This window comes from Neomonachus schauinslandi, chromosome 10, assembly GCF_002201575.2.
Source record: "Neomonachus schauinslandi chromosome 10, ASM220157v2, whole genome shotgun sequence".
NCBI classification, from domain to species: domain Eukaryota; kingdom Metazoa; phylum Chordata; class Mammalia; order Carnivora; family Phocidae; genus Neomonachus; species Neomonachus schauinslandi.
This window is the reverse complement of record NC_058412.1, coordinates 50860484-50872689: the sequence shown is the minus strand read 5'-3', so window position 1 is coordinate 50872689 and position 12206 is coordinate 50860484. Positions and strand designations below refer to the sequence as shown.

At 49.9% G+C, this 12206-nt stretch overlaps 1 protein-coding gene across 14 annotated transcripts in view; it reads left to right on the top strand.

The window, feature by feature from the left end:
- DYSF (dysferlin) overlaps window positions 1–12206 on the top strand; it is a 203115-nt gene that overhangs the window by 22078 nt on the left and 168831 nt on the right. For all 14 annotated transcript variants that reach the window (XM_021699074.1, XM_021699070.1, XM_021699072.1 and 11 more), the window contains exons 2-3: window positions 16–71; window positions 1003–1094. In XM_021699074.1, coding sequence (XP_021554749.1) covers window positions 16–71; window positions 1003–1094 — 148 coding nt within the window. The remainder of the gene's footprint in view (window positions 1–15; window positions 72–1002; window positions 1095–12206) is intronic.

Here is a 12206-nt window from a genome sequence, read left to right as displayed (position 1 = left end):
TTGTGTCTCTCGCAGGAGTGAAGAAGAGAACCAAAGTCATCAAGAACAGCGTGAACCCCGTGTGGAATGAGGTAGGCAAGCTTTCCTTTCTCCCTCCTTTTCGCTCTGCTGCCGCTGTCTCTGCAGTGACAAGTCAGCAGGAGGTGGCTTTCTCAGTGGCGTTGTCAAGGAGGCGGAGGGGCTGCTGGTCCAGGGTGTCAGCTGAGTCCGCCTGGTGCTAGGAGCCTGGGAGCTGGGTTGGTGGCCTGGCCTGCCCGGTAAATGGAAACATCTCTTCTGATGTGGGTGTGGCTCGGGGAGGAGTGAGATGTCTATTGTTCTCTTCTTCTCAGCTCTCCTCAGCCAGGTAGAACTACCAGCCAGGTCCTTTAGGGGCTCTCTGGCCTGCCCGGACTCCCTTACACAGGCTGTTCTGCCTGCCCAAAGCCCACCTCCTCCGCTCAGTCCTCCCTGATTAACCAGATCCTCAGCCGGCTCCCCGCATATGGCCCCCTGGTGGTCCGTGGAAGCTCAGAATGCCTTGTGCGGATACGGTTGGGATGCACAGGGTTACCTTTGCTCTGAGGAGAGTGCTGGGGCCTCTGGGTAGGCATACCTAGTGTGGCACTGATTCACGCTGCCCACCATGGGCCTGGCTTCTGCATGAGCACATTGATCTCAGTCCCTGAGGACCCTGTGGGATCACCATGCATTTTGCCCAGCTGTGCTCCTGGCCTGGCTTCCCAGTGATTGGTGGAATTGAGTTGGGGGGAGGGGGCCATGGGAGCCTGACCTCCTTCTTTCTTCTGCTGCCTTTGGCTTTTGCTGTCTCTTCTGAGGCTCTGGAACCCTGCTAGTCATGTATTCATTCATTCATTCATTCACTCACTCGTTCATCCATCCACCCACCAGCATTGTTCGTGGATAGCTGTTCAGTGCCCTGGGGTAGACCAAGGTGACCCAGACACAGTTTCTTCTCCTAGGGGGCCACCAGTTAAGATGTGTTTTCTCTTTTTCTTCCAGGGCTTTGAGTGGGACCTCAAGGGCATCCCCTTGGACCAGAGCTCTGAGCTCCATGTGGTGGTCAAAGACCATGAGACAATGGGGAGGAACAGGTGAGGTGGACAAGGGGGACTCTGAGGCCTGAAGGTATAGGGAGGGTCGTGGTGGACATAGACTCCAGCATCTGGGCCCTGGAGAGCTGGTGTTTCAACTCAGCGTTTATCGGAGACGTGCCTCTTGTGGGCCTGGCCTAGTGGTAGATGTTGGGGAGCAGCTTCAAGAACTCAGCCACGGCTAAATCTGACAGCTGTCCAGGCTGCAGGGAAGGGAGGTGGGCTCGAATCAGGTATGCACGCATTTGCGTGGACAGACTGTGCCCCGGGGAGCAGGGAGGAAAAGGCTCCAGCCCAGGGGAGCCTGGGCGCGGCCACCTCTCCCTGCCCGGTCCAGGCTGGTGAGGGCAGTGACACGCTCCGGCAGCGGGCTGGCAAAATGAAGCTGCAACCAGCAGGGAGCTCTTGGGGAAGGCTTCACGGGAGAGGAGGGACTTGAGGCGAGATTCGTGGTTTAGCAGTGGGAAGGTGGTCAAGGGTTGCGGTGACTGCCCACGTTCCTGTGGCAGGCCTTTCTCTTGTTTCATGTACGAAGTGCAGAGGGTTTCCAGGCAGGGGCAAAAGCAGGCTCTTTATAGGCAGGCAGTGGGTCCTTTCTCCTGTCATTGAGCTGCAGGCCTTGTATGTGTATGTATGTAGTGTGTATGTAGTGTGTGGGGTGGTGGGCAGGACCAACCAAGCTTGCAGATTGATGGCCCTGCTCGTTGTGGGGTCAGGTGGTCTGGGAGAGCCTGTGGGGCCCCGGGGCCTTGAATGTGGGGGCAGGGTTCAGCCTCCCTGCTGGGCATGGCAGGGTAGGGCTGTGTTAGGTGCCGCTGGGGGTGGGTTCCTGCTCTTGGTGCCATTTACTGAGGCATGGGCTTGCTGTTTTGTGATCTGCTCACAGGGGTGCCTTTGTCTGGGAACTGGGTCAGCCAGTGTCTGAGGACCGGCAGGCCTGGCTGTGTTACCCTGGAATGGGAGAGGAGAGAGAGGGAAGAAGGGAGGAGTCAAAGGCCTAGGGAAGGCCAACAAGGGTCTCAGGCTGTGGAACACATGGAAAGTTTGAGATCCTAAAAAGCTTGGAAGAAAAATCCAACTGCCATGGTCTCTCGGTGACTCTGCTGGTCACGGGTGCAGGGCAGGTTGTGTGTGGGGAGGGTGGCGGCACTTTCATTGGGACCTCCGCCCCACCTGCACAGGGGGCAGGGGCTGGAATCCCTTCACACTAATCTACCCCAACACAGACGTTTTGTGGAAAAAAGGCAGCCTCTAATAAGCATGAATGGTGGAGCCGCAGGTGAGGGAGGGAGCGACGATGGGCACTGGACAGTCCTGGAAGGCTTCCTGGAGGAGGGCCACACAGACAGACTCCAGGGCTTTGGAGGGTGAGGAAGGAAGGGCATTCCAGCATTCGGGTGTGGTGTGGAGCTGGGCTAAGGCCTTACGGGTGGGACTCACACATGTAGCCCAGTGAGGAGGGAGCCGTGGGACCAGATTGGGAGGGGTTCTCTGATAACAGGCTGAGGATAATAATAGCAAAACCACAACAGCTGATGTTGACCAAGGGCTTAGCCGAGTGTCTGGCGCTGTGCTGAGTCTTTATAATACAAGATCTTTTTTAATCATCTGGGTACTGCTGTTACAGTTGTCATCATTTTGGGCTCTGAGAGATGGGGTGCTTTTTTCAGAGGCTGATGATGGCAGAGTTATCCTTGAAGGCAGGTCTGTAGCACGCTCATAATCACTGAGTCCCTGTGCCTCTCAGAGGCTCCTGGAAGGCCCCAGGGGGTGCTGGACCCTTCTGGAGAGTTCTGTTCCCTTATGATGCTGGACTTGAGAGGGCTTAGGGTGGCAAAGGTGGGACAGTCTGGTTGCTGCAAGGCACATGGGTTTCATTTTCATGATCTTATTCAGCATTTTACAGGCCCTGTGGGGAGATTTCTAAAATCATGAAGGAGACTTGAGAGCAGGTGCTGGGGAGATATTTTTGATCAATTCAAGGGCCAGGCTCGTCCTCAGGGTGACACCAGGCCAGTGCCACACATGGGGGCTGGGCTGCCCTGCACCTTGGGGCCTTCTCGTTGGCCCCTGAGGGTGTCCTCTAGCTCCTGGGGGGAAGCCATCTCCCTGAACACAAGTTCACTGCAGGGTCAGTGCTGGAAATCAGTTCCTCAAACTTCAATTTCCAGAGTTGCTAATTCTCAAAACTTCCCAATTTACTAGAAACTTCTTTCTTATAACTACTTGCATGTAGGTTTTGAGTTTTCCAAACATTTCTTAAATTTGCAGTTCTAGTGGGGCGCCTGGGTGGCTCAGTCAGTTAAACGTCTGCCTTCCACTCAGGTCATGATCCCGGGGTCCTGGGATCGAGTCCCGCATCGGGCTCCCTGCTCAGAGGGAAGCCTGCTTCTCCCTCTCCCACTCCCCCTGCTTGTGTTCCCTCTCTCGCTATGTCTCTCTCTGTCAGATAAATAAATAAAATCTTAAAATTTTTTTTGCATTTCTAGCAATTAAAAATTAAATTTGCATTAAACTAAATTTAAATTTGAACTTATATTCATAAATATCTGAAGAATTTCCGAGGTTGCCCAAACCACGCTGGCATGTGTGGGAATAATGGAGTTGTGGCTTCAGTATGGTAGTCCGTGGGGTATGCAGCCTCTGAGGCAGTTTGTTTGACTGTTGGGGCCTGAGGGGGAAGCTGCTGGAGCCGTGGTGGGGAGGCAGGATACGCAAGGCCGTGTGCCCCCGCGGTCAGACCCCATGGGACTTCCGTCCTATACATTGATGGTGAGAAGAGAATCCGAGATTAAAAGTACTAACAATTCCAAAGCGATAAAAGTAAGAAATATACCAGGAAGTGACATTTTACATTTTGAAAGAGAAAGGGGAAAAAAATTCAGTGGTTTCAGTTTAACGAAAAATTTAAATAGGACACCTACTCTCTGGGGACGCCAGGGTGGCACAGTCGGTTGAGCATCCAACTCTTGGTTTCTGCTCAGGTCGTGAGCTCAGGGTTGTGAGATCGAGCCCCGCGCTCAGCGTGGAGTCTGCTTAAGACTCTCTTTCCCTCTCGGGACGCCTGGGTGGCTCAGTTGTTAAGCGTCTGCCTTTGGCTCAGGTCATGATCCCGGGGTCCTGGGATTGAGCCCCGCATCAGACTCCCTGCTTGGCAGGAAGCCTGCTTCTCCCTCTCCCACTCCCCCTGCTTGTGTTCCCTCTCTTGCTGTGTCTCTCTCTGTCTGTCAAATAAATTAAAAACAACAACAACAAAAAAGACTCTCTCCCTCTCCCTCTGTCCCTCCCCCCCCCCAAATAAATAAATAAATCTTAAAAAAAAAAGAACGGGAAGAACACCTACTTTCTGCCTTCACATTGTCACTGTCCGGTCAGGAAGCCAAGAAGGAAATGACAGGCGTGACAGTGGCTGTTGTCATCTGACCTCAGGATTTCAGTGAGGACCTCCGTCATTTCTGGGCCTCCTGGGCCTGTGTGCTGTGAGCTCACAAAGCGTCCTCCTTGGGCTTCTCCCAACTGAGGTGGACCAGAGCCTCCACTGCTGTTAATTCTTGGTCTCCCTCTGTCTTGCCTCCTCTCCCTCCACCTAACCTCCTCGCTCTACCTCCATCTGTTTCTAGAGGTCCCCCAGAGCTCCCTCATTCCTCACAGCCCCTCCCTCAGCACCTCTGTCTCATAAGTCTCGCACTTTGCTTCTCCTCCCTCCTCTCTCCCTTTGTCCCCTCCAGCTCTTCTCCACCTCCACTCTCCTCTCTGTCCCCAAGGCCTCTGTGGCATTTGACGCTGCTGTGTTTCCCCTGATGACCATTGGCAATTTGGAGTGGCCTCAGTATACCAGACTGGTCTGCTGGCCCAGAAAGCGAGCTTGGGGAGCCCTCCATGCTGGAGGAGGGGAGCAGGGGCTGGGAACTGCCTCCTGGCTGCTTAGCACCCACCCACCCTGAGCCCCAGGGACCCCAGAGCCAACTGCAGAGCTGGGCCAACTTTGTGTGGATAAAACCAGGTCTGAAATGCACAGAAAAGGAAACTCCACTCCTGTGGGTAGGAGACACTGTGGAAAGCCCAGCGGGAGGTCCTGACTCCTGTCTCAGGCCGCACAGAACAGCTCCCTGTTTACTCTGGGCTGCTCAGAGTCAATTTAAATTTAAATAGCTAACATGCCTAGTGGCTCCTGTGTTGGAAAGCATAGCTCTAGATTTTTACAAGAGTGTTCCAACCCTGGCTGCATATTAGAATGACGTGGGAGCTGTTTTCTCTCTCTCTTTTTTAAAGATTTTATTTATTTATTTGAGAGAGAGGGAGAGAGCATGAGTGGGGTGTAGGGGCAGAGGGAGAGAAAGAAGCAGACTCTCCACTGAGCAGGAAGCCCAACACAGGGCTCAATCCCAGGACCCTGAGATCATGACCTGAGCTGAAGTCAGACGCTTAACTGACTGAGCCACCCAGGCGCCCCCCACTTTTATTTAAAGATTTATTTATTTATTTTAGAGACAGAGAGAGAGAGAGAAAGAGTGTGAGCAGGGAGGGCCAGGGAGGGCCAGAGGGAAAGGGAGAGAATCCTCAAGCAGACTCCCTGATGAGCAGGGAGCCCGATGAAGGGCTCCCTCCCAGGACCCTGAGATCATGACCTGAACTGAAACCAAGAGGCTGAACCACCCAGGCGCCCCCTGATGTGGGAGCTTTAAAAGAGATCAGTGTCTGGGCTGCACAGCAAATTGATTAAACAAGAAACTCTGGAGTGGGGTGCGGACATCACTGGGGGAGCCCAGTGTGCATCCAAGGTCGAACACACCCACTGCAAGGAAGTGCTCTCAATTTTTTTCATGGATTAGCCAGGAAATAAATATAAACTGTCACTCTTGTAATAGTGCACATGTGTGATTCCTCGTGGACATGACCACCGTGAAATAATCATGGCTAAAACCGCACATGGTAGAATCGTGAAGGAAATGAAAAAGGGAATGAGGAATCTTGTTGGTATTTGTAAACACTGACCTAGGGAAAATTGGACTTAATAGAAATAATTCCATAAGAGAAAACTCAAAATCGAAAGGAGCTATATTTGTTAGAGCTGATAGGAACCAAAAACAGGGAGAAAAAAAAAATCTTTGAGCCAAATCTGTGTTGGGAAATTTAAACAGAAAATAATTGTTACCCATGACAGTAATTTCAGTCAAATACAAATGAGGAAAAAAGAAATAGTTAATTGCACTGTATAGAAAATATGTCAACAAATCAAATGTGGTTAATTTAATTTAATTTAATTTTCTGGAGAATGCCTTTTCCATGGAAATTAATTAATGTAGGTGTATTTTTTATTTAAATATTTGGTAAACATACACATGGAAGCAAAAGTCTCCATCGGGTCAAAAAATCTACCTGTCCAAAAAACACCAGGGTCAAAATGTTCCTCCCTGGCTCCAGGCCAGGCCTGGGGTAGGGTGGCCAGATTCAACAAAGAAACATTCGGGACACCCAGTTAAGTTTGTCCCAAATATTGCATGGGACATGCTTATAATAAAAAATTATTCATTGTTTATCTGAAATATAAACCTAATAGGGGATTCTGTATTTGATCTCTCTAAGAGTGACCGTGCACCCCATCTCCCTTTATTTTATTTATTTATTTATTTATTTATTAAAGATTTTATTTATTTGTCAGAGACAGAGAGAGAGAGAGCACAAGCAGGGGGAGCGGCAGACAGAGGGAGAAGCAGGCTCCCTGCTGAGAAAGGAGCTCGATTCGGGACTTGATCCCAGGACCCTGGGATCATGACCCGAGCTGAAGGCAGATGCTTAATGACTGAGCCACCCAGGCGCCCCCCCATCTCTCTTTAAACAAGCAGTATAGAAGGACCCCGAACTTTACACCAGGAATTGGTCAGGAGGCATGTTGCTTTAAAAAAGCCTGTTCAGGGCGCCTGGGTGGCTCAGTTGGTTAAGTGACTGCCTTCAGCTCAGGTCATGATCCCAGGGTCCTGGGATCGAGTCCCGCATCGGGCTCCCTGCTCTGTGGGGAGCCTGCTTCTTCCTCTCCCACTCCCCCTGCTTGTGTTCCCTCTCTCGCTGTGTCTCTCTCTGTCAAATAAATAAATAAAATCTTAAAAAAAAAAAAAAAAAGCCTGTTCACAGTAGTTCATGTTTGTAGTAGCGATTTCTTTGGAATACTCGGAACCTCTTAGTGACCTGGTGACTCTATAAGGTGCAACATTAAGGAGTCCCTCACCCCCACCCAGAGCCTTGCCTGCCCTTGCTTTCCTGTGATATGGGTCATCCGTCATGGTCCCTACAACTAGCTGGGGGCCCAGGAGGCAGTTTGGGAAGCTCTCTGAATGCCTGCTCCTTCTTCTTCCTGTTTTTTTTTTTTTTTTAAGTTTTATTTACTTATTTATTTTATTTTATTTTATTTTACTTATTTTATTTTTTTAAAGATTTTATTTATTTATTTGAGAGAGAGAATGAGAGAGAGAGAGCATGAGAGGGGGGAGGGTCAGAGGGAGAAGCAGACTCCCTGCTGAGCAGGGAGCCCGATGCGGGACTCGATCCCGGGACTCCAGGATCATGACCTGAGCCGAAGGCAGTCGCTTAACCAACCGGCCACCCAGGCGCCCCAATTTACTTATTTATTTTAAAGAGAGAGAGCCCATGCTAGTGGGGGAAGGGATTGAGGGAGAGAATCTCAAGCAGATGGATGGGGGGGTCGATCCCACAACCCCGAGATCATGACCGGAGATCACGACCTGAGCCGAACGCTCATCCCACTGAGCCACCCAGGTGTCTCATCCTCCTTCCTCTTGCAGCTGTCACACAGGGCTTGACAACTTGGCCCTGTGGAATGAGTGTGGACTTCGGGGGGCACCGGGGCTTAGTCTCAGCGAAGCTCCCTGAGCCTCTGTTTCTTTCTCCTCGGGGAAGCGTTGCATCAGTTGCACAAGTGCATCTCAGGGAACTGCCATGGAGAGGCCGCTCCGTGAATGGCAGTTCCTTTTGGCACATCCTCTTTCCAGATCTCTCCTGGGCTGCTCTCCTGCGGCGCCACTTGCTTCATTTCCCACTGACTCAGCCTTTCCCAGCACAGCCCGCTCTCAGCCAGCGATGGTTTGAAAAGGGACTAATTCATACTGAAGTGTTGATGGCAGCCTATGGCTTAATGTTTTGCCCTTCTAGGAGCCTGGGGGACCATGCTGTCGATGCTGGACTCTATTTAGACCACCAGGGGAATGTGAATGGTGAGCGGCAGACACCATGATAGGCTTTGAGGAGATATTTTGGGGATGGTGGTCTTCCTGACTTCGGTGACGATCGCTTGTAGGGCTGCCTCTGAGCTGGGAGTAGGCCTCGGTGCCCTCAGGGTGGGGGTGGGGGTATCCTGGTGCCTCCTGGGACAACAGGCTTAATGTATTGGGGAATGTGGGGTTTTCTCGGAAGGAGCTGAGCCAGAGTCTTCGTCCTGAACAAGGGGAGCCCTGCGCAGGAATGCACAGGCCCTGGCAGAGGTGCCTAGGGGAGGGGCCTGGCCGGATGGTGTCCGTGGGCCGCACAGGGGGCGTGTTGGTGTGGTCCAGGGGTTCCATCCCAGCGGGAGCGGGTGGCCTCAGTTCTCCAGCTGTCTACAGAGCCAGTAGGGCAGGGGTGGTGGCACGGGAATGAGGGTCAAAGGCTGCTTTCAGGGATCCCCCTCTCAGAAGTGAGCCTCATCCTGATGCTGCGACCTGGATTTCTCTGAACCCGTTGCCCCATCTGGGTAATGGCCATAACAGGACCTACGTTGCATGGTTGTCATGAAGCTTGTGTGAGATAATGTGTGGGTGTCAGACGCCTACTTGGTGCTTGGCACATTGAAGGTGCTTAGTACGTAGGGACTGGTGGATCCATGGAGACTCACATACACAAACCACACCAACTGTGAGCATAGCACCACACGCCCCACGTGGGCACATGACCATACCGGAGTGTGCGCCAACAAGCCGCACACCTCTGCGCACACACATTCTTTTATTTAAAAAAAACTAAAAAAAACCCCCATAAGAATATACAAATTGTGTTTTTTAACAAGCAAAAGTAACCTCCATTCTTAAAAAGTTATAACGGGGGAAGTGCAGGTTTTCCCACCCTTTCCCCATCTGCTGCTTCCTTTCCCTCCAGTGTGTCCATTGTTGACAATTTGGTGCGTATCTTTCTCAACTTTTCCTCAGCCTGTGCCAGCATCTGCTTACTAAATGTGTGTGCGTGCATTTAAGCAAAACTGGAATCGCGCTGTACATAGTCTATACCATCATGGACCCTTTCCGAGGTTAGTGTGGATTGATCAGCTCCCTTAAATTAAGTAATTAATTAATGATTTAATTTTTTTATTTGAGAGGGAGCGCGAGAGAGTACGAGCAGGGAGGAGAGGGAGAAGCAGGCTCCCCACTGAGCAGGGAGCCTGATGTGGGGCCCGATCCCAGGACCCTGGGATCATGACCTGAGCCGAAGGCAGATGCTTAACCCACTGAGCCACCCAGGTGCCCCTTTAAGATTTTATTTTTAAGTAATCTCTACACCCAACATGGGGCTCAAACTTACAACCCAGAGATCAAGAGTGCATGCTCTACCGACCGGGCCAGCCAGGCACCCCTAAACTGTGTTTTCTTGACTACTTGTGAAGTTGGGCATCTTTTCATGTGTTTTATTGCCCATTTGTATTTCTTCTTTTGTCAATTGCCTATCCTTATATTTTGAGTTGCTTGTTTTTTTTCTTACTAATTCATAGCAGTTTGTGTGTTTGGGATCCTATCAGGAATATGAACTCTCGGTCTGTTTTATGTGTGGAGGATATTTTCTCTCTGCTGACAAATGTTATTCCCACATAGGAATAGACACTCACCCAGCTGTGTGTGTGTGCACTTAGACATTTAAAAAGACAGAGTGGGAGTACCTGGGTGGCTCAGTTGGTTAAGCATCTGCCTTTGTCTCAGGTCATGATCCCAGGATCCTGGAATCGAGCCCCACATCGGGCTCCCTGCTCCTCGGGAAGCCTGCTTCTCCCTTTCCCACTTCCCTTGCTTGTGTTCCCTCTCTTGCTGTCTCTTTCTCTGTCAAAAAATAAATAAAATCTTTAAAAAGACAGAGTGATGGTTTGCTATTGCTAAAAGTTGGGGAAAGTAGGCCTAAGTTCAGCCTCTGGGTTTCAGTAGGCCGGTTTACAGGCCCCCCCTTTCTGGAATATTTGGGAGGCAGGAATATTTACAGTTCACCATCTCATTGTTCTCAGCATGTGCGGAAGTGTTGACCGTACCCTGATTTTCCAAGGATTTTTATATTTTGTCCTGAATTCTCTCCAGGACACCCCTAGGTTTCAGAATAATTTTTCTTTTGTCTTTCTCTGGATTGAAGTGGAAAACTGTTTAGTTACCCTTGGGCAGCCCCTGGGGAATCAGATACTGGCGGGAAGGCTGCCAGAGGTCAGGCGGGCTCAGGGGGTGGGAATGTCCGGCTGTCCCTCATTTCCTGCCCCTCACTGCCAGGCACACATGGCTGAGGGCTTGGGGGGGCCGCAGCTTATGGCCGTCTCCTCCCAGGGATCTTAAATCTTCCCTGAGTGCACACAAGTCTGCGTGTGTGTGTGTGTGTGTGTGTGCGTGTTTGTGTGTCCTGCCAGCCAGGGACTCGCTGACTTTCCCATCATGCCTGATTCATTGACTCTAGTGACGGGGAGGGACTGCTGAGTCAGTGATGAATGGGTTTGTGTTGTAATATACGTATTTTTAGTTGACATGTCCTTGTCTTAGTTTAGAAAGTAAAGAAGGAGAAACTGACACATGGAAATACTTCTGGAGCTTTTTAAAGAAATAATTTCGAACTTACAGAAAAGTTACCAAAATAGAACAAAGAACATTCCTTATACTCTTTACTCAGTCACTGATTAACATTCTACCACATTTGCTTTATATTAGTCCCTCTCCTCTCCCTCCTTCCCCTTTTCTTCCTTCCTTCCCCCCTCTCTCCCCTTTGAGGATAAGTTATAGTTGTCATGGCCTTTTATCCCTAAATACTTATTTAGGAAAAATCCCTAAATATTTCCTAAGAATAGGGATAGTCTTTTACATAATCACAGTGTCATTATCAACTTCAGTAAACTTAACATGGCTGCCAGACTTCCACCTAATTCACCATTCGTATTCTGTCCTATCAGTTGACCAAATAGTATCTTTTTTAAAAAGATTTTATTTATTTATTTATTTAGAGAGCAAGCGAGCACTCTTTTTTTTTTTTTCTTAAGATTTTATTTATTTTTTTGAGGGACACCTGGGTGGCTCAGTCGGTTAAGCGTCTGACTTCGGCTCAGGTCATGATCCCAGGGTCCTGGGATCGAGTCCCGCATCGGGCTCCCCACTCCACGGGGAGCCTGCTTCTCCCTCTGCCTCCGTCTCTCTCTCTCTCTGTCTCTCATGAATAAATAAATAAAAAAAAAATCTTAAAAAAAAAAGATTTTATTTATTTTTTTGAAAGAGAGAGAGAGAAAGAGGAAAGAGCACAAGCAGGGGGAGTGGCAGGCAGAGGGAGAGGGAGAAGCAGACTCCCCACTGAGGATGGAACTGGACACGGGGCTTGATCCCAGAACCCTGGGATCATGACCTGAGCCGAAGGCAGACGCTTAACCGACTGAGCCACCCAGGTGCCCCTATACACACTCTTGTACTCTGTTTTATCATTTCACAGCATATCTTGAAGATTTTCCATATATAAGTCAATGGTGTACTCCTCATTATTTGTATAGTTGTGCAGTATTCCATCATATGGCTGTACTGTACGTTATTCACGCACCTTCTAGGATGGACATTTGGGTTGCCTCCTGTATTTTGTTCTTATAAACAATATTGTAAAAAAGGCCCAATGTTTTGAAATAAAATTGTTTAGATTTCTTTGTGCTTCATTAAAATAAACTTACTTGGCCACTTTAATTTATAGCTCCCACTTACGGCTCAGATTGGGAGGCTGCTACCCCAGAGCATTTCTCCCATCTCCGACAGGACAGTAGCCCTACTGGGTGATGAGTCTGGGTGCCAGATCTTTATCCATGGAGGAAAAATGTGTGCCTTGTCAATGTGTGAACTGGACCTCTCCTCCCTC